The sequence below is a fragment of the Calonectris borealis genome, unplaced genomic scaffold, assembly GCF_964195595.1.
Source record: "Calonectris borealis unplaced genomic scaffold, bCalBor7.hap1.2 HAP1_SCAFFOLD_233, whole genome shotgun sequence".
Lineage (NCBI taxonomy): Eukaryota > Metazoa > Chordata > Aves > Procellariiformes > Procellariidae > Calonectris > Calonectris borealis.
In genome coordinates this window covers 1-25,550 of record NW_027441617.1, presented here as the reverse complement: position 1 = coordinate 25,550, position 25,550 = coordinate 1, and the positions used below count along the sequence as shown (strand labels likewise).

General features: G+C 62.9%; 2 protein-coding genes across 2 annotated transcripts; both read left to right on the top strand.

Moving 5' to 3' along the window:
* Positions 1–357: 357 nt before the first annotated feature.
* On the top strand, positions 358–23,672 carry LOC142077370 (fructose-bisphosphate aldolase A; the record flags this gene model as incomplete). Its single annotated transcript, XM_075139419.1, has 8 exons — positions 358–481; positions 4,489–4,608; positions 13,234–13,445; positions 16,127–16,181; positions 18,518–18,678; positions 20,679–20,762; positions 20,870–21,044; positions 23,452–23,672. Coding segments are annotated over exons 2-8 (1,020 nt in total), but the record flags the coding sequence as incomplete, so codon positions are not given.
* Positions 23,673–23,757: 85 nt separating this feature from the next.
* On the top strand, positions 23,758–24,984 carry LOC142077369 (uncharacterized; the record flags this gene model as incomplete). The annotated part of the gene is made up of 2 exons (XM_075139418.1): positions 23,758–23,824; positions 23,867–24,984. A coding segment is annotated over exon 2 (1,098 nt), but the record flags the coding sequence as incomplete, so codon positions are not given.
* Positions 24,985–25,550: the final 566 nt, after the last annotated feature.

The window sequence follows — 25,550 nt, the reverse complement described above, 5'->3', positions numbered from 1 at the left end:
ATCACTCGGGGACCCCCCCGGGCACCCCAAACCCCTCCTGGCTCCCCCCTCCCCCGCACCCCAACACCCCTCCCCGCACCCCCCCCGCACCCCAATATCCCTCGTGTACCCCTACCCCTCCCGGGAACCCCCCCGGCGCCCCAAAACCCCCCAAGGGTGCCTCTCTCCCCCCCCCGGGCACCCCTAAACCCTCCTGGGACCCCTAAACCCCCCCGGGGCACCCCAAAACCCGGGTGGGCCCCACCGTGACTCAGCGCGCCGTTGCCCCTTTAAGGCCCCGCCCCGAGGTGGGGGCGCTGACGTCACGGAGCGGCCGGCCCCGCCCCCGCCCCGCGCGCCCCGCCGCTCCCCGCCACCAGGTTGGGGGGGGGGAGGGGGGGGGGCGGCGGATTTTGGGGTGAAAAAGGGCGGGTTTGGGGGTGGGAGGGCGGATTGGGAGGGGGAAGGGGCAGATTTTGAGGTAAAAAAGGCAGTTTTGGAGGTAAAAAAGGCAGCTTTGGGGGTCCTGGGGGAGATTTTGGGGTGAAAAGGGCCGGGTTTGGCGGGGGGAGGGAAGTTCTGAGGTAAAAGGCGCCGATTTTAGGGTGTGGGGGGAAATTCTGAGGTAAAAGGGGCAGATATTGGGGTGTGGGGGCTGATTTTGGGGTGAAAAGGGCAGATTTGGGGTGAAAAGGAGCAGATTTTGGGGTGAAAAAGGCAGATTTGGGGTGAAAAGGAGCAGATTTGGGGCTAAAAAGGGAAATTTTGGGTGCCTGGAGGGAGATTTTGGGGTGAAAGGGGCAGATTTTGGGGTGTGGGGGGAAATTCTGAGGTGAAAGGGGCAGATTTTGGGGTGTGGGGGCTGATTTTGGGCTGAAAAGGGCAGATTTGGGGTGAAAAGGAGCAGATTTGGGGCGAAAAAGGGAGATTTTGGGTGCCTGGAGCGAGATTTGGGGGTGAAAGGGGCAGATATTGGGGTGTGGGGGCTGATTTTGGGGTGAAAAGGGCAGATTTGGGGTGAAAAGGAGCAGATTTGGGGCTAAAAAGGGAAATTTTGGGTGCCTGGAGGGAGATTTTGGGGTGAAAGGGGCAGATTTTGGGGTGTGGGGGGAAATTCTGAGGTGAAAGGGGCAGATTTTGGGGTGTGGAGGCTGATTTTGGGCTGAAAAGGGCAGATTTGGGGTGAAAAGGAGCAGATTTGGGGTGAAAAAGGGAGATTTTGGTGCCTGGAGGGAGATTTTGGGGGTGAAGGGTGCAGATTTTGGGGTGAAAAAGGCAGATTTGGGGTGAAAAGGAGCAGATTTGGGGCGAAAAAGGGAAATTTTGGTGCCTGGAGGGAGATTTGGGGGTGAAGGGTGCAGATTTTGGGGTGTGGGGGAAAATTCTGAGGTAAAAGGGGCAGATATTGGGGTGTGGGGGCTGATATTGGGGTGAAAAGGGCAGATTTGGGGTGAAAAGGAGCAGATTTGGGGCGAAAAAGGGAGATTTTGGGTGCCTGGAGGGAGATTTGGGGGTGAAAGGGGCAGATTTTGGGGTGTGGGGGCTGATTTTGGGGTGAAAGGGGCAGATTTGGGTCAGAAAAGGGAGATTTTGGTGCCTGGAGGGAGATTTTGGGGGTGAAGGGTGCAGATTTTGGGGTGTAAATGGCAGATTTGGGGTGAAAAGGAGCAGATTTGGGGCTAAAAAGGGAGATTTTGGTGCCTGGAGGGAGATTTGGGGGTGAAAGGGGCAGATTTTGGGGTGAAAAAGGCAGATTTGGGGTGAAAAGGAGCGGATTTGGGGCGAAAAAGGGAAATTTTGGTGCCTGGAGGGAGATTTTGGGGGTGAAAGGGGCAGATTTTGGGGTGTGGGGGGAAATTCTGAGGTGAAAGGGGCAGATTTTGGGGTGTGGGGGCTGATTTTGGGCTGAAAAGGGCAGATTTGGGGTGAAAAGGAGCAGATTTGGGGCGAAAAAGGGAGATTTTGGGTGCCTGGAGGGAGATTTGGGGGTGAAAGGGGCAGATTTTGGGGTGAAAAAGGCAGATTTGGGGTGAAAAGGAGCAGATTTGGGGCGAAAAAGGGAAATTTTGGTGCCTGGAGGGAGATTTTGGGGTGAAAGGGGCAGATTTTGGGGTGTGGGGGGAAATTCTGAGGTAAAAGGGGCAGATTTTGGGGTGTGGAGGCTGATTTTGGGCTGAAAAGGGCAGATTTGGGGTGAAAAGGAGCAGATTTGGGGCGAAAAAGGGAGATTTTGGGTGCCTGGAGCGAGATTTGGGGGTGAAAGGGGCAGATATTGGGGTGTGGGGGCTGATTTTGGGGTGAAAAGGGCAGATTTGGGGTGAAAAGGAGCAGATTTGGGGCTAAAAAGGGAAATTTTGGGTGCCTGGAGGGAGATTTTGGGGTGAAAGGGGCAGATTTTGGGGTGTGGGGGGAAATTCTGAGGTGAAAGGGGCAGATTTTGGGGTGTGGAGGCTGATTTTGGGCTGAAAAGGGCAGATTTGGGGTGAAAAGGAGCAGATTTGGGGTGAAAAAGGGAGATTTTGGTGCCTGGAGGGAGATTTTGGGGGTGAAGGGTGCAGATTTTGGGGTGAAAAAGGCAGATTTGGGGTGAAAAGGAGCAGATTTGGGACGAAAAAGGGAAATTTTGGTGCCTGGAGGGAGATTTGGGGGTGAAAGGGGCAGATTTGGGGGTGAAAAGGAGCAGATTTTGGGGTGAAGGGTGCCGATTTTGGGGTGAAGGGTGCCGATTTTGGGGTGAAAGGGGCAGATTTTGGGGTGAAAGGGGCAGATTTTGGGGCTGAAGGGTGCAGATTTTGGGGTGAAAAAGGCAGATTTGGGGTGAAAAGGAGCAGATTTGGGGCGAAAAAGGCAGATTTGGGGGTGAAGGGTGCCGATTTTGGGGTGAAAGGGGCAGATTTGGGGTGAAAAGGAGCAGATTTGGGGTGAAAGGGGCAGATTTGGGTCAGAAAAGGGAGATTTTGGTGCCTGGAGGGAGATTTTGGGGGTGAAGGGTGCAGATTTTGGGGTGAAAAAGGCAGATGTGGGGTGAAAAGGAGCAGATTTGGGGCGAAAAAGGCAGATTTGGGGGTGAAGGGTGCCGATTTGGGGGTGAAGGGTGCCGATTTGGGGGTGAAAGGGGCAGATTTTGGGGTGAAAGGGGCAGATTTGGGGCTCTGGAGGCAGATTTGGGGGCGAAAAGGGCAGATTTTGGGTGTGGGGAGAAGTTTTGGGGTGAAAAGTGGCAGATTTGGGGCGAAAAAGGCAGATTTTAGTGCCTGGAGGGAGATTTTGGGGTGAAGGGTGCAGATTTTGGGGTGAAGGGGTCCGATTTTGGGGTGAAAGGGGCAGCTTTGGGGTCCACGTGGGTCCCATGGGTGGGGGGGGGCAGGGCACCCTTCCCGGCCGCCCGGGTTCCTCTTCCCGCCCTTGAAACGCCCTTGGGGTTCCCTGGGAGGGGGGGGGGGGGAACCGGGTGCCCGGGTCCCTCCCCGCACCCCCGGGTCCCTCCCCGCACCCCCGGGTCCCCACCCACCCCCCGGGTCCCTCCCCGCACCCCCGGGTCCCCACCCACCCCCTGGGTCCCCACCCGCACCCCCGGGTCCCCTCCACTTCCCGCTCGCCTCCCGCAGCGCCCGGACGCCTGGGTCCGTCTCTCCCCCCTCTTTCCTTTCCCCCCCCAAATTTCCCTGGGGTCCCCCTTTGGGTGCCCCCCCCCAAACACCTGGGTGCCCCCTTTGGGTGCCCCCCCAAATGCCTGGGTGCCCTGGGTGGGGGGGGGTCCCATCTCCCCTCCCCCCCCAAAACTTCTGTCCCCTGGGTCCCTTTTCCTTCCCCTAAGTCCTTGGGGTCCCCCCTGGGTGCCCCCCCAAACACCTGGGTGCCCCCTTTGGGTGCCCCCCCAAATGCCTGGGTGCCCTGGGTGGGGGGGTCCCATCTCCCCCCCCCCCAAAACTTCTGTCCCCTGGGTCCCTTTTCCTTCCCCTAAGTCCTTGGGGTCCCCCCTGGGTGCCCCCCCAAACACCTGGGTGCCCCCCCAAACACCTGGGTGCCCCCTTTGGGTGCCCCCCCAAATGCCTGGGTGCCCTGGGTGGGGGGGTCCCATCTCCCCCCCCCCCCAAAACTTCTGTCCCCTGGGTCCCTTTTCCTTCCCCTAAGTCCTTGGGGTCCCCCCTGGGTGCCCCCCAAACACCTGGGTGCCCCCTTTGGGTGCCCTGGGGGGGGGTCCCATCTCCCCCCCACCCAAACTCTTGGGTGTCCCCTGGGGTCCCCCTCGGGTCCCTTTTCCTTCCCCTAAGTCCTTGGGGTCCCCCCTGGGTCCCCCCCCAAACACCTGGGTGCCCCCTTTGGGTGCCCCCCCCAAACACGTGGATACCCTGGGGGAGGGGGGGGGGGTCCCATCTCCCCCCCCCACCCAAACTCCTGGGTGTTCCCCCCCCGCCCCGGGGCAGCCATGGGGGCGGGCGGGGCCGTCACGTCTGCGGGTGTTCGTGGTGCTGATGTCACGAACGTCGCCGCTGATGTCACCGCCAGCCGTCGCCATGTCCCCGCCGGTGGCAGCGCTGAGCCCGGAGCAGAAGCAGGAGCTGGCGGCCATCGCCCAGCGCATCGTTGCCCCCGGCAAGGGTATCCTGGCTGCCGATGAGTCCACTGGTGGGTGACTGGGAGGGACTGGGAGGGACTGGGAGGGGATTGGGGGGCACTGGGAGGGCACTGGGGGGCACTGGGAGGGACTGGGAGGGGATTGGGAGGGGACTGGGGAGCACTGGGAGGGATGGGGAGGGCACTGGGGGGCACTGGGAGGCACTGGGAGGGACTGGGAGGGGACTGGGGAGCATTGGGAGGGATGGGGAGGGCACTGGGAGGGGACTGGGAGGGGACTGGGAGGGGACTGGGGAGCACTGGGAGGGATGGGGAGGGCACTGGGAGGGGACTGGGGAGCACTGGGAGGGATGAGGAGGGCACTGGGGGGCACTGGGAGGCACTGGGAGGGGATTGGGAGGGGACTGGGGAGCACTGGGAAGGATGGGGAGGGCACTGGGAGGCACTGGGAGGGGACTGGGAGGGGACTGGGGAGCACTGGGAGGGATGGGGAGGGCACTGGGAGGCACTGGGAGGGGACTGGGAGGGGATTGGGAGGGGACTGGGGAGCACTGGGAGGGATGGGGAGGGCACTGGGGAGCACTGGGAGGCACTGGGAGGGGACTGGGGAGCACTGGGAGGGATGAGGAGGGCACTGGGGGGCACTGGGAGGCACTGGGAGGGGATTGGGAGGGGACTGGGGAGCACTAGGAGGGATGGGGAGGGCACTGGGAGGGGACTGGGAGGGGACTGGGGAGCACTGGGAGGGATGGGGAGGGCACTGGGGGGCACTGGGAGGGGACTGGGAGGGGATTGGGGAGCACTGGGAGGCACTGGGAGGGGACTGGGAGGGGATTGGGAGGGGATTGGGGAGCATTGGGAGGGAGTTGGAGGGCATTGGGAGGCACTGGGAGGGGATGGGGAGGGCACTGGGGAGCACTGGGAGGGGACTGGGAGGGGACTGGGGAGCACTGGGAGGGATGGGGAGGGCACAGGGGGGCACTGGGAGGCACTGGGAGGAACTGGGAGGGGATTGGGGAGCACTGGGAGACACTGGGAGGGGACTGGGAGGGGATTGGGAGGGGATTGGGGAGCATTGGGAGGCACTGGGAGGGGATGGGGAGGGCACTGGGGAGCACTGGGAGGCACTGGGAGGGGACTGGGAGGGGACTGGGGAGCACTGGGAGGGATGGGGAGAGCACTGGGGGGAACTGGGAGGGGATTGGGGAGCACTGGGAGGGAGTTGGGGGGCACTGGGAGGCACTGGGAGGGGACTGGGAGGGGATTGGGGAGCACTGGGAGACACTGGGAGGGGACTGGGAGGGGATTGGGAGGGGATTGGGGAGCATTGGGAGGCACTGGGAGGGGATGGGGAGGGCACTGGGGAGCACTGGGAGGCACTGGGAGGGGACTGGGAGGGGACTGGGGAGCACTGGGAGGGATGGGGAGAGCACTGGGGGGAACTGGGAGGGGATTGGGGAGCACTGGGAGGGAGTTGGGGGGCATTGGGAGGGACTGGGAGGGCACTGGGGAGCACTGGGAGGGGACTGGGAGGGGACTGGGAGGGGATTGGGGAGCATTGGGAGGGAGTTGGGGGGCATTGGGAGGCACTGGGAGGGGATCGGGAGCGGACTGGGGAGCACTGGGAGGGACTGGGATGGGATTGGGGAGCACTGGGAGGGATTGGGGAGCACTTGAGAGGGACTGGAAGAGGACTTGGGGGGCACTGGGAAGCACTGGGAGGGACTGGGAGGGGACTGGGAAGGGATTGGAGGACACTGGGAGGGGAGTGGGGGGCACTGGGAGGCACTGGAAAGGGATTGGGAGGGGATTGGGGAGCACTGGGAGGGGACTGGGAGGGGATTGGGGAGCACTGGGAGGCACTGGAAAGGTACTGGGAGGGGATTGGGGGGCACTGGGAGGGCACTGGGAGGCACTGGGAACTACTGGGAGGGGATTAAGAAGCACTGGGAGGGGACTGGTATGTACTGGGAGGGATTTGGGGCATACTGGGAGGCACTGGGAACTACTGGGAGGGTACGGGGACACACTGGGAGAGCACTGGGAGCTACTGGAAGGCACTGGAACACACTGGGAGGGCACTGGGGGGCACTGGCAGCTTCTGGGAGGTACTGGGGGTTACTGGGAGCGACTGGGACAGCATCAGGCAGCTACTGGGAGGCACTGGTACAGCACTGGGAGTTACTGGGAGCCACTGGGGTAATGCCAGGAGAGCACTGGGAGAGCACTGGAGGCTACTGGGATCCACTGGGAGCTACTGGGGCAGCACGGGGAAGACACTGGGAGTTGAACTGGGAGCTACTGGGACACCTCGGGGCAGCACGAGGAGGACAGTGGGCCATGCTGGTTTATACTGGGATGAACTGGTTTATACTGGGATGAACTGGTTTATACTGGGATGGTGGCTGGGAGCATTGCAAAGCATCTGAGCACCTCAAGGTGGCACCAGGGGGTCCTGGGAGCTCCTGGGGTTGAACTGGGAGCTACTGGGACACCTCGGGGCAGCACGAGGAGGACAGTGGGCCATGCTGGTTTATACTGGGATGAACTGGTTTATACTGGGATGGTGGCTGGGAGCATTGCAAAGCATCTGAGAACCTCGAGGTGGCACCAGCGGGGTCCGGGGGCTGCACTGGGAGCTACTGGGACGCCTCGGGGCAGCATGAGGAGGACAGTGGACCATACTGGTTTATACTGGGCTAAACTGGTTTGTACTGGGACGGCTGCAGGGAGCATGGGGAAGCATCTGAGCACCTCAAGGTGGCACCAGGGGTGTCCTGGGAGCTCCTGGGGCTGAACTGGGAGTTACTGGGACACCTTGGGGCAGCGTGAGGAGGACAGTGAGCCATACTGGGTTATACTGGGCTAAACTGGTTTGTACTGGGACGGCTGCAGGGAGCATGGGGAAGCATCTGAGCACCTCAAGGTGGCACCAGGGGGGTCCTGGGAGCTCCTGGGGCTGAACTGGGAGTTACTGGGACACCTCGGGGCAGCAAGAGGGGACCAGTTGGGTTACTGTGCTATACTGGGCTAAACTGGTTTGTACTGGGCTGGCTGCAGGGAGCACGGGGAAGCATCTGAGCACCTCAAGGTGGCACCAGGGGGGTCCTGGGAGCTCCTGGGGCTGCACTGGGCGCTACTGGGACACCTTGGGGCAGCATGAGGAGGACAGTGAGCCATACTGGGTTATACTGGGCTAAACTGGTTAGTACTGGGACGGCTGCAGGAAGCATGGGGAAGCATCTGAGCACCTCAAGGTGGCACCAGGGGTGTCCTGGGAGCTCCTGGGGCTGCACTGGGAGTTACTGGGACACCTCGGGGCAGCAAGAGGGGACCAGTTGGGTTACTGTGCTATACTGGGCTAAACTGGTTTGTACTGGGACGGCTGCAGGGAGCATGGGGAAGCATCTGAGCACCTCAAGGTGGCAGCAGGGGTGTCCTGGGAGCTCCTGGGGCTGAACTGGGCACTACTGGGACACCTTGGGGCAGCATGAGGAGGACAGTGGGCCATACTGGGTTATACTGGGCTAAACTGGTTTGTACTGGGACGGCTGCAGGGAGCATGGGGTGGCATCTGAACACCTCAAGGTGGCACCAGGGGGGTCCTGGGAGCTCCTGGGGCTGCACTGGGAGTTACTGGGACACCTCAGGGCAACACGAGGAGACCAGTTGGGGTTACTGTGCTATACTGGGCTAAACTGGTTTGTACTGGGATGGCTGCAGGGAGCACGGGGAAGCATCTGAGCACCTCAAGGTGGCACCAGGGGTGTCCTGAGAGCTCCTGGGGCTGCACTGGGCGCTACTGGGACACCTTGGGGCAGCATGAGGAGGACAGTGGGCCATACTGGGTTATACTGGGCTAAACTGGTTTGTACTGGGATGGCTGCAGGGAGCATGAGGAAGCATCTGAGCACCTCAAGGTGGCACCAGGGGTGTCCTGGGAGCTCCTGGGGCTGAACTGGGAGTTACTGGGACACCTCGGGGCAGCAAGAGGGGACCAGTTGGGTTACTGTGCTATACTGGGCTAAACTGGTTTGTACTGGGACGGCTGCAGGGAGCATGGTGAAGCATCTGAGCACCTCAAGGTGGCAGCAGGGGGGTCCTGAGAGCTCCTGGGGCTGAACTGGGAGTTACTGGGACACCTCGGGGCAGCAAGAGGGGACCAGTTGGGTTACTGTGCTATACTGGGCTGAACTGGTTTGTACTGGGCTGGCTGCAGGGAGCATGGGGAGGCATCTGAGCACCTCAAGGTGGCACCAGGGGGGTCCTGGGAGCTCCTGGGGCTGCACTGGGAGTTACTGGGACACCTCGGGGCAGCAAGAGGAGGACAGTGGGCCATACTGGGTTATACTGGGCTAAACTGGTTTGTACTGGGATGGCTGCAGGGAGCATGGGGCGGCATCTGAACACCTCAAGGTGGCACCAGGGGTGTCCTGAGAGCTCCTGGGGCTGAACTGGGAGTTACTGGGACACCTCAGGGCAACACGAGGAGACCAGTTGGGTTACTGTGCTATACTGGGCTAAACTGGTTTGTACTGGGATGGCTGCAGGGAGCATGGGGAAGCATCTGAGCACCTCAAGGTGGCACCAGGGGGGTCCTGGGAGCTCCTGGGGCTGCACTGGGCGCTACTGGGACACCTTGGGGCAGCATGAGGAGGACAGTGGGCCATACTGGGTTATACTGGGCTAAACTGGTTTGTACTGGGACGGCTGCAGGGAGCATGGGGAAGCATCTGAGCACCTCAAGGTGGCACCAGGGGGGTCCTGAGAGCTCCTGGGGCTGCACTGGGAGTTACTGGGACACCTCGGGGCAGCAAGAGGGGACCAGTTGGGTTACTGTGCTATACTGGGCTAAACTGGTTTGTACTGGGCTGGCTGCAGGGAGCACGGGGAAGCATCTGAGCACCTCAAGGTGGCACCAGGGGTGTCCTGGGAGCTCCTGGGGCTGCACTGGGAGTTACTGGGACACCTCGGGGCAGCAAGAGGGGACCAGTTGGGTTACTGTGCTATACTGGGCTAAACTGGTTTGTACTGGGATGGCTGCAGGGAGCACAGGAAAGCATCTGAGCACCTCAAGGTGGCACCAGGGGGGTCCTGGGAGCTCCTGGGGCTGCACTGGGCGCTACTGGGACACCTTGGGGCAGCATGAGGAGGACAGTGGGCCATACTGGGTTATACTGGGCTAAACTGGTTTGTACTGGGACGGCTGCAGGGAGCATGGGGAAGCATCTGAGCACCTCAAGGTGGCACCAGGGGTGTCCTGGGAGCTCCTGGGGCTGAACTGGGAGTTACTGGGACACCTCGGGGCAGCACGAGTAGACCAGTTGGGGTTACCGGGCTGAACTGGGAGTGACTGGTTTGTACTGGGCTGGCTACAGGCAGCATCGCCAAGCGGCTGAGAACTTCAAGGTGGCACCAGGGGTGTCCTGGGGCTGAACTGGGCTCTACTGGGACACCTTGGGGCAGCATGAGGAGGACAGTGGGCCATACTGGGTTATACTGGGCTAAACTGGTTTGTACTGGGACGGCTGCAGGGAGCATGGGGAAGCATCTGAGCACCTCAAGGTGGCACCAGGGGGGTCCTGAGAGCTCCTGGGGCTGAACTGGGAGTTACTGGGACACCTCAGGGCAGCAAGAGGGGACCAGTTGGGTTACTGTGCTATACTGGGCTAAACTGGTTTGTACTGGGCTGGCTGCAGGGAGCACGTGGAAGCATCTGAGCACCTCAAGGTGGCAGCAGGGGGGTCCTGGGAGCTCCTGGGGCTGAACTGGGAGTTACTGGGACACCTCGGGGCAGCAAGAGGGGACCAGTTGGGTTACTGTGCTATACTGGGCTAAACTGGTTTGTACTGGGATGGCTGCAGGGAGCATGGGGAAGCATCTGAGCACCTCAAGGTGGCACCCGGGGGGTCCTGGGAGCTCCTGGGGCTGAACTGGGAGTTACTGGGACACCTCGGGGCAGCAAGAGGGGACCAGTTGGTTTACTGTGCTATACTGGGCTAAACTGGTTTGTACTGGGACGGCTGCAGGGAGCACGGGGAAGCACCTGAGCACCTCAAGGTGGCACCAGGGGTGTCCTGAGAGCTCCTGGGGCTGAACTGGAAGTTACTGGGACACCTCAGGGCAACACGAGGAGACCAGTTGGGGTTACTGTGCTATACTGGGCTAAACTGGTTTGTACTGGGACGGCTGCAGGGAGCATGGAGTGGCATCTGAGCACCTCAAGGTGGCACCAGGGGTGTCCTGAGAGCTCCTGGGGCTGAACTGGGAGTTACTGGGACACCTCGGGGCAGCAAGAGGGGACCAGTTGGGTTACTGTGCTATACTGGGCTAAACTGGTTTGTACTGGGACGGCTGCAGGGAGCATGGGGAAGCATCTGAGCACCTCAAGGTGGCACCAGGGGTGTCCTGGGAGCTCCTGGGGCTGAACTGGGAGTTACTGGGACACCTCGGGGCAGCAAGAGGGGACCAGTTGGGTTACTGTGCTATACTGGGCTAAACTGGTTTGTACTGGGACGGCTGCAGGGAGCATGGAGTGGCATCTGAGCACCTCAAGGTGGCAGCAGGGGGGTCCTGGGAGCTCCTGGGGCTGAACTGGGAGTTACTGGGACACCTCGGGGCAGCAAGAGGGGACCTGTTGGGTTACTGTGCTATACTGGGCTAAACTGGTTTGTACTGGGACGGCTGCAGGGAGCACGGGGAAGCATCTGAGCACCTCAAGGTGGCACCAGGGGTGTCCTGGGAGCTCCTGGGGCTGAACTGGGAGTTACTGGGACACCTCAGGGCAACACGAGGAGACCAGTTGGGTTACTGTGCTATACTGGGCTAAACTGGTTTGTACTGGGATGGCTGCAGGGAGCATGGGGAAGCATCTGAGCACCTCAAGGTGGCACCCGGGGGGTCCTGGGAGCTCCTGGGGCTGAACTGGGAGTTACTGGGACACCTCGGGGCAGCAAGAGGGGACCAGTTGGGTTACTGTGCTATACTGGGCTAAACTGGTTTGTACTGGGACGGCTGCAGGGAGCACGGGGAAGCATCTGAGCACCTCAAGGTGGCACCAGGGGGGTCCTGAGAGCTCCTGGGGCTGCACTGGGAGTTACTGGGACACCTCGGGGCAGCAAGAGGGGACCAGTTGGGGTTACTGTGCTATACTGGGCTAAACTGGTTTGTACTGGGATGGCTGCAGGGAGCATGGGGAAGCATCTGAGCACCTCAAGGTGGCACCCGGGGGGTCCTGGGAGCTCCTGGGGCTGAACTGGGAGTTACTGGGACACCTCGGGGCAGCAAGAGGGGACCAGTTGGGTTACTGTGCTATACTGGGCTAAACTGGTTTGTACTGGGATGGCTGCAGGGAGCATGGGGAAGCATCTGAGCACCTCAAGGTGGCACCCGGGGGGTCCTGGGAGCTCCTGGGGCTGAACTGGGAGTTACTGGGACACCTCGGGGCAGCAAGAGGGGACCAGTTGGGTTACTGTGCTATACTGGGCTAAACTGGTTTGTACTGGGACGGCTGCAGGGAGCACGGGGAAGCATCTGAGCACCTCAAGGTGGCACCAGGGGTGTCCTGAGAGCTCCTGGGGCTGAACTGGGAGTTACTGGGACACCTCAGGGCAACACGAGGAGACCAGTTGGGGTTACTGTGCTATACTGGGCTAAACTGGTTTGTACTGGGACGGCTGCAGGGAGCATGGGGTGGCATCTGAGCACCTCAAGGTGGCACCAGGGGGGTCCTGAGAGCTCCTGGGGCTGAACTGGGAGTTACTGGGACACCTCGGGGCAGCAAGAGGGGACCAGTTGGGTTACTGTGCTATACTGGGCTAAACTGGTTTGTACTGGGACGGCTGCAGGGAGCATGGGGAAGCATCTGAGCACCTCAAGGTGGCAGCAGGGGGGTCCTGGGAGCTCCTGGGGCTGCACTGGGCGCTACTGGGACACCTTGGGGCAGCACGAGGAGGACAGTGGGCCATACTGGGTTATACTGGGCTAAACTGGTTTGTACTGGGACGGCTGCAGGGAGCATGGGGAAGCATCTGAGCACCTCAAGGTGGCACCAGGGGTGTCCTGGGAGCTCCTGGGGCTGAACTGGGAGTTACTGGGACACCTCGGGGCAGCAAGAGGGGACCAGTTGGGTTACTGTGCTATACTGGGCTAAACTGGTTTGTACTGGGACGGCTGCAGGGAGCATGGGGAAGCATCTGAGCACCTCAAGGTGGCACCAGGGGGTTCCTGAGAGCTCCTGGGGCTGCACTGGGCGCTACTGGGACACCTCAGGGCAACACGAGGAGACCAGTTGGGTTACTGTGCTATACTGGGCTAAACTGGTTTGTACTGGGCTGGCTGCAGGAAGCACGGGGACGCATCTGAGCACCTCAAGGTGGCACCAGGGGTGTCCTGAGAGCTCCTGGGGCTGCACTGGGCGCTACTGGGACACCTTGGGGCAGCATGAGGAGGACAGTGAGCCATACTGGGTTATACTGGGCTAAACTGGTTTGTACTGGGACGGCTGCAGGAAGCATGGGGAAGCATCTGAGCACCTCAAGGTGGCACCAGGGGTGTCCTGAGAGCTCCTGGGGCTGCACTGGGAGTTACTGGAACACCTCGGGGGCAACACGCGAAGACCAGTTGGGATTACCGGGCTGAACTGGGAATGACTGGTTTGTACTGGGCTGGCTACAGGCAGCATCGCCAAGCGGCTGAGCTCGGTGGGGGCGGAGAACACGGAGGAGAACCGACGCTGGTACCGACAGCTGCTCTTCACCGCCGACAGCCGGGTGGACCCCTGCATCGGTGGGGTCATCCTCTTCCACGAGACCCTCTACCAGAAGACGGACGATGGGCGTCCCTTCCCCCAGGTCATCCGTGACAAGGGTGCCCTCGTCGGCATCAAGGTGGGGACGCCTTGGGGACATCGGGTGGGGCGGGGGACACCTTGGGGACGGGGACGGGAGGGGGGACGTTGGGGGCTTGGGTGCTCTTTGAGTTGGGTCAAGCACGTCAAAGGTGGCTTCGGCAGGCGCCTTTGTGGGTGTTGAGGTGGGGACGTGGTGGGGACACCTTGGGGACGTCATGGGGACATGGGGACATCATGGGGACGTCAGGAGCCTTGGGGACAATGAGGGGACACGGGGGTCTTGGGTGCTCCTTGAGCCAGGTCAACCACATCAGAGGTGGCTCCATCCAGTGCCCTTGTTGGTGTGGGGGACGCCTTGGGGACATCATGGGGACATGGGGACGACATGGGGACATCATGGGGACATGGGGACATCATGGGGACACGGGGACGTCAGGAGCCTTGGGGACAATGAGGGGACGTGGGGACCTTGGGTGCTCCTTGAGCCAGGTCAACCACATCAGAGGTGGCTTCATCAGGCGCCCTCGTTGGTGTTGGGGACACCTTGGGGATGCCTTGGGGACGTCATGGGGACATGGGGACATCATGGGGACATGGGGACATCATGGGGACATGGGGACGTCAGGAGCCTTGGGGACAATGAGGGGACGTGGGGCCCTTGGGTGCTCCTTGAGCCAGGTCAACCACATCAGAGGTGGCTTCAAGTGCCCGTGTTGGTGTTGAGGTGGGGACGTGGTGGGGACACCTTGGGGACGTCATGGGGACATGGGGACATCATGGGGACATGGGGACATCAGGAGCCTTGGGGACAATGAGGGGACGTGGGGACCTTGGGTGCTCCTTGAGCCAGGTCAACCACATCAGAGGTGGCTTCATCAGGCGCCCTCATTGGTGTTGGGGACACCTTGGGGATGCCTTGGGGACGTCATGGGGACATGGGGACATCATTGGGACACGGGGACATCATGGGGACATCATGGGGACATGGGGACGTCAGGAGCCTTGGGGACAATGAGGGGACGTGGGGACCTTGGGTGCTCCTTGAGCCAGGTCAACCACATCAGAGGTGGCTTCATCAGGTGCCCTCGTTGGTGTTGGGGACACCTTGGGGACGTCATGGGGACGTCATGGGGACATGGGGACATCAGGAGCCTTGGGGACAATGAGGGGACGCGGGGGTCTTGGGTGCTCCTTGAGCCAGGTCAACCACATCAGAGGTGGCTCCATCCAGTGCCCTTGTTGGTGTGGGGGACGCCTTGGGGACATCATGGGGACATGGGGACGACATGGGGACATCATGGGGACATGAGGACATCATGGGGACATGGGGACGTCAGGAGCCTTGGGGACAATGAGGGGATGTGGGGACCTTGGGTGCTCCTTGAGCCAGGTCAACCACATCAGAGGTGGCTTCATCAGGCGCCCTCGTTGGTGTTGGGGACACCTTGGGGATGCCTTGGGGACGTCATGGGGACATGGGGACATCATGGGGACATGGGGACATCATGGGGACATCATGGGGACATGGGGACGTCAGGAGCCTTGGGGACGATGAGGGGACATGGGGCCCTTGGGTGCTCCTTGAGCCAGGTCAACCACATCAGAGGTGGCTTCAAGTGCCCGTGTTGGTGTTGAGGTGGGGACGTGGTGGGGACACCTTGGCGACGTCATGGGGACGTCATGGGGACATGGGGACATCATGGGGACACGGGGACATCAGGAGCCTTGGGGACAATGAGGGGACACGGGGACCTTGGGTGCTCCTTGAGCCAGGTCAACCACATCAGAGGTGGCTTCAAGTGCCCGTGTTGGTGTTGAGGTGGGGACGTGGTGGGGACACCTTGGGGACGTCATGGGGACATCATGGGGACATGGGGACATCATGGGGACACGGGGACGTCAGGAGCCTTGGGGACAATGAGGGGACACGGGGGTCTTGGGTGCTCCTTGAGCCAGGTCAACCACATCAGAGGTGGCTTCATCAGGCGCCCTCGTTGGTGTTGGGGACACCTTGGGGATGCCTTGGGGACGTCATGGGGACATGGGGACATCATGGGGACATGGGGACATCATGGGGACATCATGGGGACATGGGGACGTCAGGAGCCTTGGGGACAATGAGGGGACGTGGGGACCTTGGGTGCTCCTTGAGCCAGGTCAACCACATCAGAGGTGGCTTCATCAGGCGCCCTCGTTGGTGTTGGGGACACCTTGGGGATGCCTTGGGGACGTCATGGGGACATGGGGACATCATGGGGACATGGGGACATCATGGGGACATGGGGACGTCAGGAGCCTTGGGGACAATGAGGGGACGTGGGGCCCTTGGGTGCTCCTTGAGCCAGGTCAACCACATCAGAGGTGGCTTCAAGTGCCCGTGTTGGTGTTGAGGTGGGGACGTGGTGGGGACACCTTGGGGACGTCATGGGGACATGGGGACATCATGGGGACATGGGGACATCAGGAGCCTTGGGGACCATGAGGGGACACGGGGACCTTGGGTGCTCCTTGAGCCAGGTCAACCAGATCAAGAGGGTCTTGTTGACACGGAGGTGGGGACCTTGACGGGGACGTGGGGACACTGAGGGCGTTGTCCCCTTGAGGGGGACACGGGGACATCGAGGTGCCCCAGGAGGTGACAACACGTGGGCTGGGGGGACGTGGGGACAGGGTGGGGACCGGGCCGGTGGCCCTGGTGACCCTGTCCCCGTCCCCCAGGTGGACAAGGGGGTCGTGCCCCTGGCTGGCACCAACGGCGAGACCACGACCCAGGGTGAGTGACAACGGTGTCCCCAAGGGTGGCCCCAGCCGCGTCCCCACCCCTGATGCCACCGTGGAGTCCCTGTCCCTGGTGCCACCCCACCCCCCATTGCTGTCCCCACCCCTGATGCCACCGCAGTGTCCCCACCCCTGATGCCATCCCCAGGCCCCATTGGCATCTCTGTCCCTGTCCTTGATGCCACCACGGTGTCACCATCCCTGATGCCACCATGATCTCCCCACCCCTGATGCCACCACGACGTCCCCATCCCTGATGCCACCACAGTGTCCCCCCCCGATTCCATCCCCAAGCCCCATCACTGCCCCCACCCCTGATGCCACCACAGCGTCCCCACCTCTGATGCCACCACGGTGTCCCCCCCCGATGCCACCATGATCTCCCCACCCCTGATGCCACCACGGTGTCCCCACCCCTGATTCCATCCCCAAGCCCCATCACTGCCCCCACCCCCGATGCCACCACGACGTCCCCACCCCTGATGCCACCACAGTGTCCCCACCCCTGATGCCACCATGGTGTCCCCCCCCTCGATGCCACCATAATCTCCCCACCCCCGATGCCACCCCAGTGTCCCCCCCCGATGCCACCATGATGTCCCCACCCCTGATGCCACCACAGTGTCCCCCCCCGATGCCACCATGATCTCCCCACCCCTGATGCCACCGTGATCTCCCCACCCCTGATGCCACCACCGTGTCCCCATCCCTGATGCCATCCCCAGGCCCCATCACTGTCCCCACCCCTGATGCCACCACAGTGTCCCCACCCCTGATGCCACCATGATCTCCCCATCCCTGATGCCACCACGACGTCCCCATCCCTGATGCCACCGCAGTGTCCCCCCCCGATGCCACCATGATCTCCCCACCCCTGATGCCACCACCGTGTCCCCACTCCTGATGCCACCACAGCGTCCCCCCCCGATGCCACCGTGATCTCCCCACCCCTGATGCCACCATGGTGTCCCCCCCCGATGCCACCACGACATCCCCACCCCTGATGCCACCACCGTGTCCCCACCCCTGATGCCACCATGATCTCCCCACCCCTGATGCCACCACAGTGTCCCCACCCCTGATGCCACCATGATCTCCCCACCCCTGATGCCACCACCGTGTCCCCACCCCTGATGCCACCACGGTGTCCCCACCCCTGATGCCACCACAGCGTCCCCACCTCTGATGCCACCACGGTGTCCCCCCCCGATGCCACCATGATCTCCCCACCCCTGATGCCACCACAGTGTCCCTATCCCTGATGCCACCACGGTGTCCCCACCCCTGATGCCATCCCCAAGCCCCATCAGTGTCCCCACCCCTGATGCCACCATGATCTCCCCACCCACGCTGCCACCACCGTGTCCCCATCCCTGATGCCACCACGGTGTCGTCCCCCCCCCGATGCCACCATGATCTCCCCACCCCTGATGCCACCACGGTGTCCCCACCCCTGATGCCACCATGATCTCCCCACCCCCACTGCCACCGCGGTGTCCCCACCCCTGATGCCACCATGATCTCCCCACCCCTGATGCCACCACGGTGTCCCCACCCCTGATGCCACCATGATCTCCCCACCCCCACTGCCACCGCGGTGTCCCCACCCCTGATGCCACCATGATCTCCCCACCCCTGATGCCACCACGGTGTCCCCACCCCTGATGCCACCATGATCTCCCCACCCCCACTGCCACCGCGGTGTCCCCACCCCTGATGCCACCATGATCTCCCCACCCCTGATGCCACCACGGTGTCCCCACCCCTGATGCCACCATGATCTCCCCACCCCCACTGCCACCGCGGTGTCCCCACCCCTGATGCCACCATGATCTCCCCACCCCTGATGCCACCACAGTGTCCCCACCCCTGATGCCACCATGATCTCCCCACCCCCACTGCCACCGCGGTGTCCCCACCCCTGATGCCACCATGATCTCCCCACCCCTGATGCCACCACAGTGTCCCCACCCCTGATGCCATCATGATCTCCCCACCCCTGATGCCACCACCGTGTCCCCACCCCTGATGCCACCATGATCTCCCCACCCCTGATGCCACCACCGTGTCCCCACCCCTGATGCCATCCCCAAGCCCCATCAGTGTCCCCATCCCTGATGCCACCACAGTGTCCCCACCCCTGATGCCACCATGATCTCCCCACCCCTGATGCCACCACAGTGTCCCCACCCCTGATGCCACCACGACGTCCCCACCCCTGATGCCACCACAGTGTCCCCACCCCTGATGCCACCATGATCTCCCCCTCCCCACTGCCACCGCGGTGTCCCTCCCCGCCCGTCCCCGCCCCTGAGGTCCCCGTGTCCCCAGGCCTGGACGGGCTGATGGAGCGCTGCGCCCAGTACAAGAAGGACGGGGCCGACTTCGCCAAGTGGCGCTGCGTCCTGAAGATCTCCCCGCACACGCCCACCCGCCTGGCCGTCCTGGAGAACGCCAACGTCCTCGCCCGCTACGCCAGCATCTGCCAGCAGGTCCCCGGTCCCTCCCCGCGGTCCTCCCTCTCCCCAACCCCCGCCCAGTGTCACCTCTGGGTGCCCTGCGGTGGTTGGTGGTCTTCAAGCTGCAGGGTGGCACCAGGAGGTGGCATCTACATGTGGTTTGGAGGCACCTAGATGTGGTGTGGTGCCACCTAGATGTGGTGTGGTGGCACCTAGGTGTGGTGTGGTGGGACGTACAGATGGTGTGGTGGCACCTAGATGTGGTTTGGAGGCACCTAGATGTGGTGTGGTGGCACCTAGACGTGGTTTGGTGGCACCTAGACGTGGTTTGGTGCCACCTAGATGTGGTGTGGTGGCACCTAGATGTGGTTTGGAGGCACCTAGATGTGGTGTGGAGGCACCTAGACGTGGTGTGGTGGCACCTAGACGTGGTGTGGTGGCACCTAGACGTGGTTTGGTGGCACCTAGACGTGGTTTGGTGCCACCTAGATGTGGTGTGGTGGCACCTAGATGTGGCGTGGTGGCACCTAGATGTGGTGTGGTGGCACCTAGACGTGGTTTGGTGGCACCTAGACGTGGTTTGGTGCCACCTAGATGTGGTGTGGTGGCACCTAGATGTGGCGTGGTGGCACCTAGATGCGGTGTGGTGGCACCTAGATGTGGTATGGTGGCACCTAGATGCAGTGTGGTGGCACCTAGGTGTGGTGTGGTGGCACCTAGATGTGGTTTGGTGGCACCTAGATGTGGTTTGGTGCCACCTAGATGTGGTTTGGTGCCACCTAGATGTGGTTTGGTGGCACCTAGGTGTGGTTTGGTGCCACCTAGATGTGGTGTGGTGGCACCTAGATGTGGTTTGGTGGGACGTACAGATGGTGTGGTGGCACCTAGATGTGGTTTGGAGGCACCTAGATGTGGTTTGGTGGCACCTAAATGTGGTTTGGTGCCACCTAGATGTGGTTTGGAGGCACCTAGATGTGGTGTGGTGGCACCTAGATGTAGTGTGGTGGCACCTAGATGTGGTTTGGTGCCACCTAGATGTGGTTTGGTGGCACCTAGATGTAGTGTGGTGGCACCTAGATGTGGTTTGGTGGCACCTAGATGTGGTGTGGTGGCACCTAGATGTGGTTTGGAGGCACCTAGATGTGGTGTGGTGGCACCTAGATGTAGTGTGGTGGCACCTAGGTGTGGTTTGGTGGCACCTAGATGTGGTGTGGTGGCACCTAGATGTGGTTTGGTGGCACCTAGATGTGGTTTGGAGGCACCTAGATGTGGTGTGGTGGCACCTAGATGTGGTTTGGAGGCACCTAGATGTGGTGTGGTGGCACCTCCGTGTCCCTGGCTCACCTCACTGTGTCCCCACACTGTCCCCGTGTCACCTCCGGGTGCCCTAGGGTGGTTGGTGGCCTCCAAGCTGCAGGGTGGCACCACGAGGTGGCACCTAGATGTGGTTTGATGAGGCATAGAGATGGTGTGGTGGCACCTAGACGTGGTGTGGTGGCACCTCCATGTCCTTGGGTCACCTCACTGTGTCCCCACCTCCGGGTGCCCTAGGGTGGTTGGTGGCCTCCAAGCTGCAGGGTGACACTATGAGGTGGCACCTAGACGTGGTTTGGTGGCACCTCCATGTCCTTGGGTCACCTCACTGTGTCCCCACAGTGTCCCCGTGTCACCTCTGGGTGTCCTATGGTGGTTGGTGGCCTCCAAGCTGCAGGGTGACACCACGAGGTGGCACCTAGATGTGGTGTGGTGGCACCTCCATGTCCTTGGGTCACCTCACTGTGTCCCCACACTGTCCCCGTGTCACCTCCCTGTCCCCAACCCCACCCCCGTGTCCCCTCCGGGTGTCCCGTGCTGCTCGATGACCTCCCCCCTGCAATGGGTGTCACCTAGACGTGACACCCTGTCCCCTCCCACCACCCCAGTCTACCTGGGCCACCTCCCCCCACCCTATGCCCTGGCCACCTCCCCCCCCCCCCCACCCCCGTGTCCCCTCCCTGTCCCCAACGTCCCCCCCCCCACCCATGTCCCCACAGAACGGCATCGTCCCCATCGTGGAACCCGAGATCCTCCCAGATGGTGACCACGACCTCAAGCACTGCCAATACGTCACCGAGAAGGTGGGTGACGTCCCCACCCATCTCCCCACCCTGTCCCCACCCATGTCCCCCACCCTGTCCCCACCCATGTCCCCTCCCTGTCCCCACCCATGTCCCCGTGTCCCCAGGTGCTGGCTGCTGTCTACAAGGCGTTGAGCGACCACCACGTCTACCTGGAGGGGACGCTTCTGAAGCCCAACATGGTGACACCGGGTCACGCCTGTCCCAAGAAGTACAGCCCCGAGGAGATCGCCATGGCCACCGTCACCGCCCTGCGGCGCACCGTGCCACCCGCCGTCCCCGGTCAGTGGCACCCTGGTCTCAGGGTGGGGTCCTCGGGGGGGGGTCCCCATGGCCAGGGCTGCGTCCTTGTGGTGTCCCCATAGCCATGGCTACGTCCCCGTGGTGTCCTCATGGCCATGTCCCCGTGGTGTCCCCATGGCCATGGCTGCGTCCTCGTGGTGTCCCCATAGCCATGGCTACGTCCCCGTGGTGTCCCCATGGCCATGGCTGCGTCCTCGTGGTGTCCCCATCCCCATGGCCACGTCCCCATGGTGTCCTCATGGCCATGTCCCCGTGGTGTCCCCATGGCCATGGCTGCGTCCTCGTGGTGTCCCCATAGTCATGGCTACGTCCCCGTGGTGTCCTCATGGCCATGTCCTCATGGTGTCCCCATCCCCATGGCCATGTCCCCGTGGTGTCCCCATAGTCATGGCTACGTCCCCATGGTGTCCTCATGGCCATGTCCCCGTGGTGTCCCCATGGCCATGGCTGCGTCCTCGTGGTGTCCCCATCCCCATGGCCATGTCCCCATGGTGTCCCCATCTCCATGGATATGTCCTTATGGTGTCCCCATCCCCATGGCCATGTCCCCATGGTGTCCCCATCTCCATGGCTGTGTCCTCGTGGCGTCCTCATCTCCATGGCTACGTCCCCATGGTGTCCTCATGGCCATGTCCCCGTGGTGTCCCCATCCCCATGGCCATGTCCCCGTGGTGTCCCCATCTCCATGGCTACGTCCCCATGGTGTCCTCATGGCCATGTCCCCGTGGTGTCCCCATCCCCATGGCCATGTCCCCGTGGTGTCCCCATGGCCATGGCTGCGTCCTCGTGGTGTCCCCATCCCCATGGCCATGTCCTCATGGTGTACTCATCTCCATGGATACGTCCTTATGGTGTCCCCATCCCCATGGCCACGTCCTCATGGTGTCCCCATCTCCATGGCCAGGTCCCCACGGTGTTCCCATCTCCATGGATACGTCCTCATGGTGTCCCCATCCCCATGGCCATGTCCTCATGGTGTCCCCATCTCCATGGCCAAGTCCCCATGGTGTCCCCATCTCCATGGCTACATCCTTATGGTGTCCCCAGCCCCATGGCCAAGTCCCTATGGTGTCCCCATCCCCATGGCCATGTCCCCATCCCCATGGCCACGTCCTCGTGGTGTCCCCATCCCCATGGCCACATCCTCATGGTGTCCCCATCTCCATGGCTACGTCCCCATGGTGACCCCATCCCCATGGCTACGTCCTCATGGTGTCCTCATGGCCATGTCCCCGTGGTGTCCCCATCTCCATGGCCGTGTCCCCATGGTGTCCCCATCCCCATGGCCATGTCCTCATGGTGTCCCCATCTCCATGGATACGTCCCTATGGTGTCCCCATCTCCATAACTACGTCCTCGTGGTGTCCCCATCTCCATGGCCACGTCCTCATGGTGTCCCCATCTCCATGGCCGTGTCCCCATGGAGTCCCCATCTCCATGGCCTGTCCCCATCTCCATGGCCATGTCCCCATGGTGTCCCCACCCCCATGGCCGTGTCCCCATGGTGTCCCCATCCCCACAACTGCGTCCCCACAGCCTCCCCGTCCCCGTGGTGGCCACCCTGACCCTGTCCCTGTGGTGGCCCCCCGACCCTGTCCCCATGGACCCTGTCCCCATGGGTGCCCCCCGACCCTGTCCCCATGGGTGCCCCCTGACCCCATCCCCGTGTCCCCATGGGTGCCCCCTGACCCCATCCCCATGGGTGCCCCCTGACCCTCTCCCCATGTCCCCATGGGTGCCCCCTGCCCCCGTCCCCATGTCCCCATGGGTGCCCCCTGACCCCGTCCCCATGTCCCCATGGGTGCCCCCTGACCCTCTCCCCATGTCCCCATGGGTGCCCCCTGACCCCGTCCCCATGTCCCCATGGGTGCCCCCTGCCCCCATCCCCATGGGTGCCCCCTGACCCCGTCCCCATGTCCCCATGGGTGCCCCCTGACCCCATCCCCATGTCCCCATGGGTGCCCCCTGACCCTGTCCCCATGGGTGCCCCCTGACCCCGTCCCCATGTCCCCATGGGTGCCCCCTGACCCTGTGTCCCCATGGGTGCCCCCTGACCCCGTCCCCATGGGTGCCCCCTGACGTTGTCCTCGTGTCCCCATGGGTGCCCCCTGACCGTGTCCCCATGGGTGCCCCCTGACCCCATCCCCATGTCCCCATGGGTGCCCCCCGACCCTGTCCCCATGGGTGCCCCCTGACCCCATCCCCGTGTCCCCATGGGTCCCCCCTGACCCCATCCCCATGGGTGCCCCCTGCCCCCATGTCCCCATGGGTGCCCCCTGCCCCCATCCCCATGTCCCCATGGGTCCCCCCTGCCCCCATGTCCCCATGGGTGCCCCCTGCCCCCGTGTCCCATGGGTGCCCCCTGACGCCCTCCCCGTCTCCCCAGGCATCACCTTCCTCTCGGGGGGGCAGAGCGAGGAGGAGGCCTCCCTCAACCTCAACGCCATCAACCGCTGCCCCCTGCCCCGCCCCTGGGCCCTCACCTTCTCCTACGGGCGGGCGCTGCAGGCCTCCGCCCTGCGGGCCTGGGCCGGCAAGAAGGACAACACCAAGGTGGCCCAGGAGGAGTACGTCAAGAGGGCCCTGGTAGGTGACCGTCACCCCCTGGGGTGGGGACAGGGGGAGGGGGGGAGGTGGAGAACGGCAGGGAGGTGCTGGTGGGGCACCATGGGGACGTCGGAGGGTTGGAGAACGTCAGAGAGGTTCTGGTGGGTCACCATGGGGACGTCGGAGGGTTGGAGAACATCAGAGAGGTTCTGGTGGGTCACCATGGGGACGTCAAGAGGGTTGGAGAACGGCAGGGAGGTTCTGGTGGGTCACCATGGGGACGTCAGGAGGGTTGGGGGACGTCAGGGAGGTTGTGGTGGGTCACCATGGGGACGTCAGGAGGGTTGGAGAACGTCAGGGATGTTCTGGTGGGTCACCATGGGGACGTCAGGAGGGTTGGAGAACGTCAGGGAGGTTCTGGTGGGTCACCATGGGGACGTCAAGAGGGTTGGGGGACGTCAAGGAGGTTCTGGTGGGTCACCATGGGGACGTCAGAGGGTTGGAGAACAGCAAGGAGGTTCTGGTGGGTCACCATGGGGACATCAGAGGGTTGGAGAACGTCAAGGAGGTTCTGGTGGGTCACCATGGGGACGTCAGGAGGGTTGGAGAACAGCAAGGAGGTTCTGGTGGGTCACCATGGGGACGTCAGAGGGTTGGAGAACGTCAAGGAGGTTCTGGTGGGTCACCATGGGGACGTCAGGAGGGTTGGAGAACGTGGGAAAACGTCAGGGAGGTTCTGGTGGGTCACCATGGGGACGTCAGAGGGTTGGAGAACGTCAAGGAGGTTCTGGTGGGTCACCATGGGGACGTCAGAGGGTTGGAGAACGTCAGGGAGGTTCTGGTGGGTCACCATGGGGACGTCAGAGGGTTGGAGAACGTCAGGGAGGTTCTGGTGGGTCACCATGGGGACGTCAAGAGGGTTGGAGAACGTCAGGGAGGTTCTGGTGGGTCACCATGGGGACGTCAGAGGGTTGGAGAACGTCAGGGAGGTTCTGGTGGGTCACCATGGGGACGTCAGAGGGTTGGGGGACGTCAAGGAGGTTCTGGTGGGTCACCATGGGGACATTGGGGACATCTGGGGGGGTTGGGGACAGGGACACCAGGAGGTTGGTCCGGGTGGAGGACATCAAGGAGGTTCTGGTGGGTCACCTGCACGGGGACACTGGGGACACTGGGGACACTGGGGGGCGGAGGGGACGTGGGGACACAGGGGGAGAGGGCCGAGGTGGAGGACAGCACCCGTGGGGACGCTGGGGCCACGGGGACGGGGGGGGGGTGGCACCGTTGTCACACCTGGGGCCACCACCAGCCCTGGCCACCGCAGGTGCTGGGTGGGGATTGTCCCCTTGTGTCCCCGTGTCCCCACGTCCCTGTGTCCCCCCGTGTCCCCCCATGTCCCCCCGTGTCCCCCCATGTCCCCCCATGTCCCCCCGTGTCCCCCCATGTCCCCGTGTCCCCAAGTCCCCCCGTGTCCGCGTGTCCCCCCGTGTCCCCCCACGTTGCCCCCCGTCCCCCCGTGTCCCCCGCTGTCCCCCCATCCCCCCGTGTCCCCCCATGTCCCCATGTCCCCAAGTCCCCCCGCGTCCCCCCAAGTCCCCCTGTGTCCCCAAGTCCCCCCATGTCCCCCCGTGTCCCCCCACGTCCCCCCGTGTCCCCAAGTCCCCCCGTATCCCTCCACGTCCCCATGTCCCCACGTTGCCCCACGTCCCCCCCCATCCCCCCGTGTCCCCCCGTGTCCCTGTGTCCCCCCGTGTCCCCCCATGTCCCCGTGTCCCCGTGTCCCCCCGTGTCCCCAAGTGTCCCCCCGTGTCCCCCCGTGTCCCTGTGTCCCCCGTGTCCCCAAGTCCCCCTGTGTCACCCCGTGTCCCCCCATCCCCCCACGTCCCCCCGTGTTCCCCCGTGTCCCCCCCTGTCCCCCCATCCCCCTGTGTCCCCCCG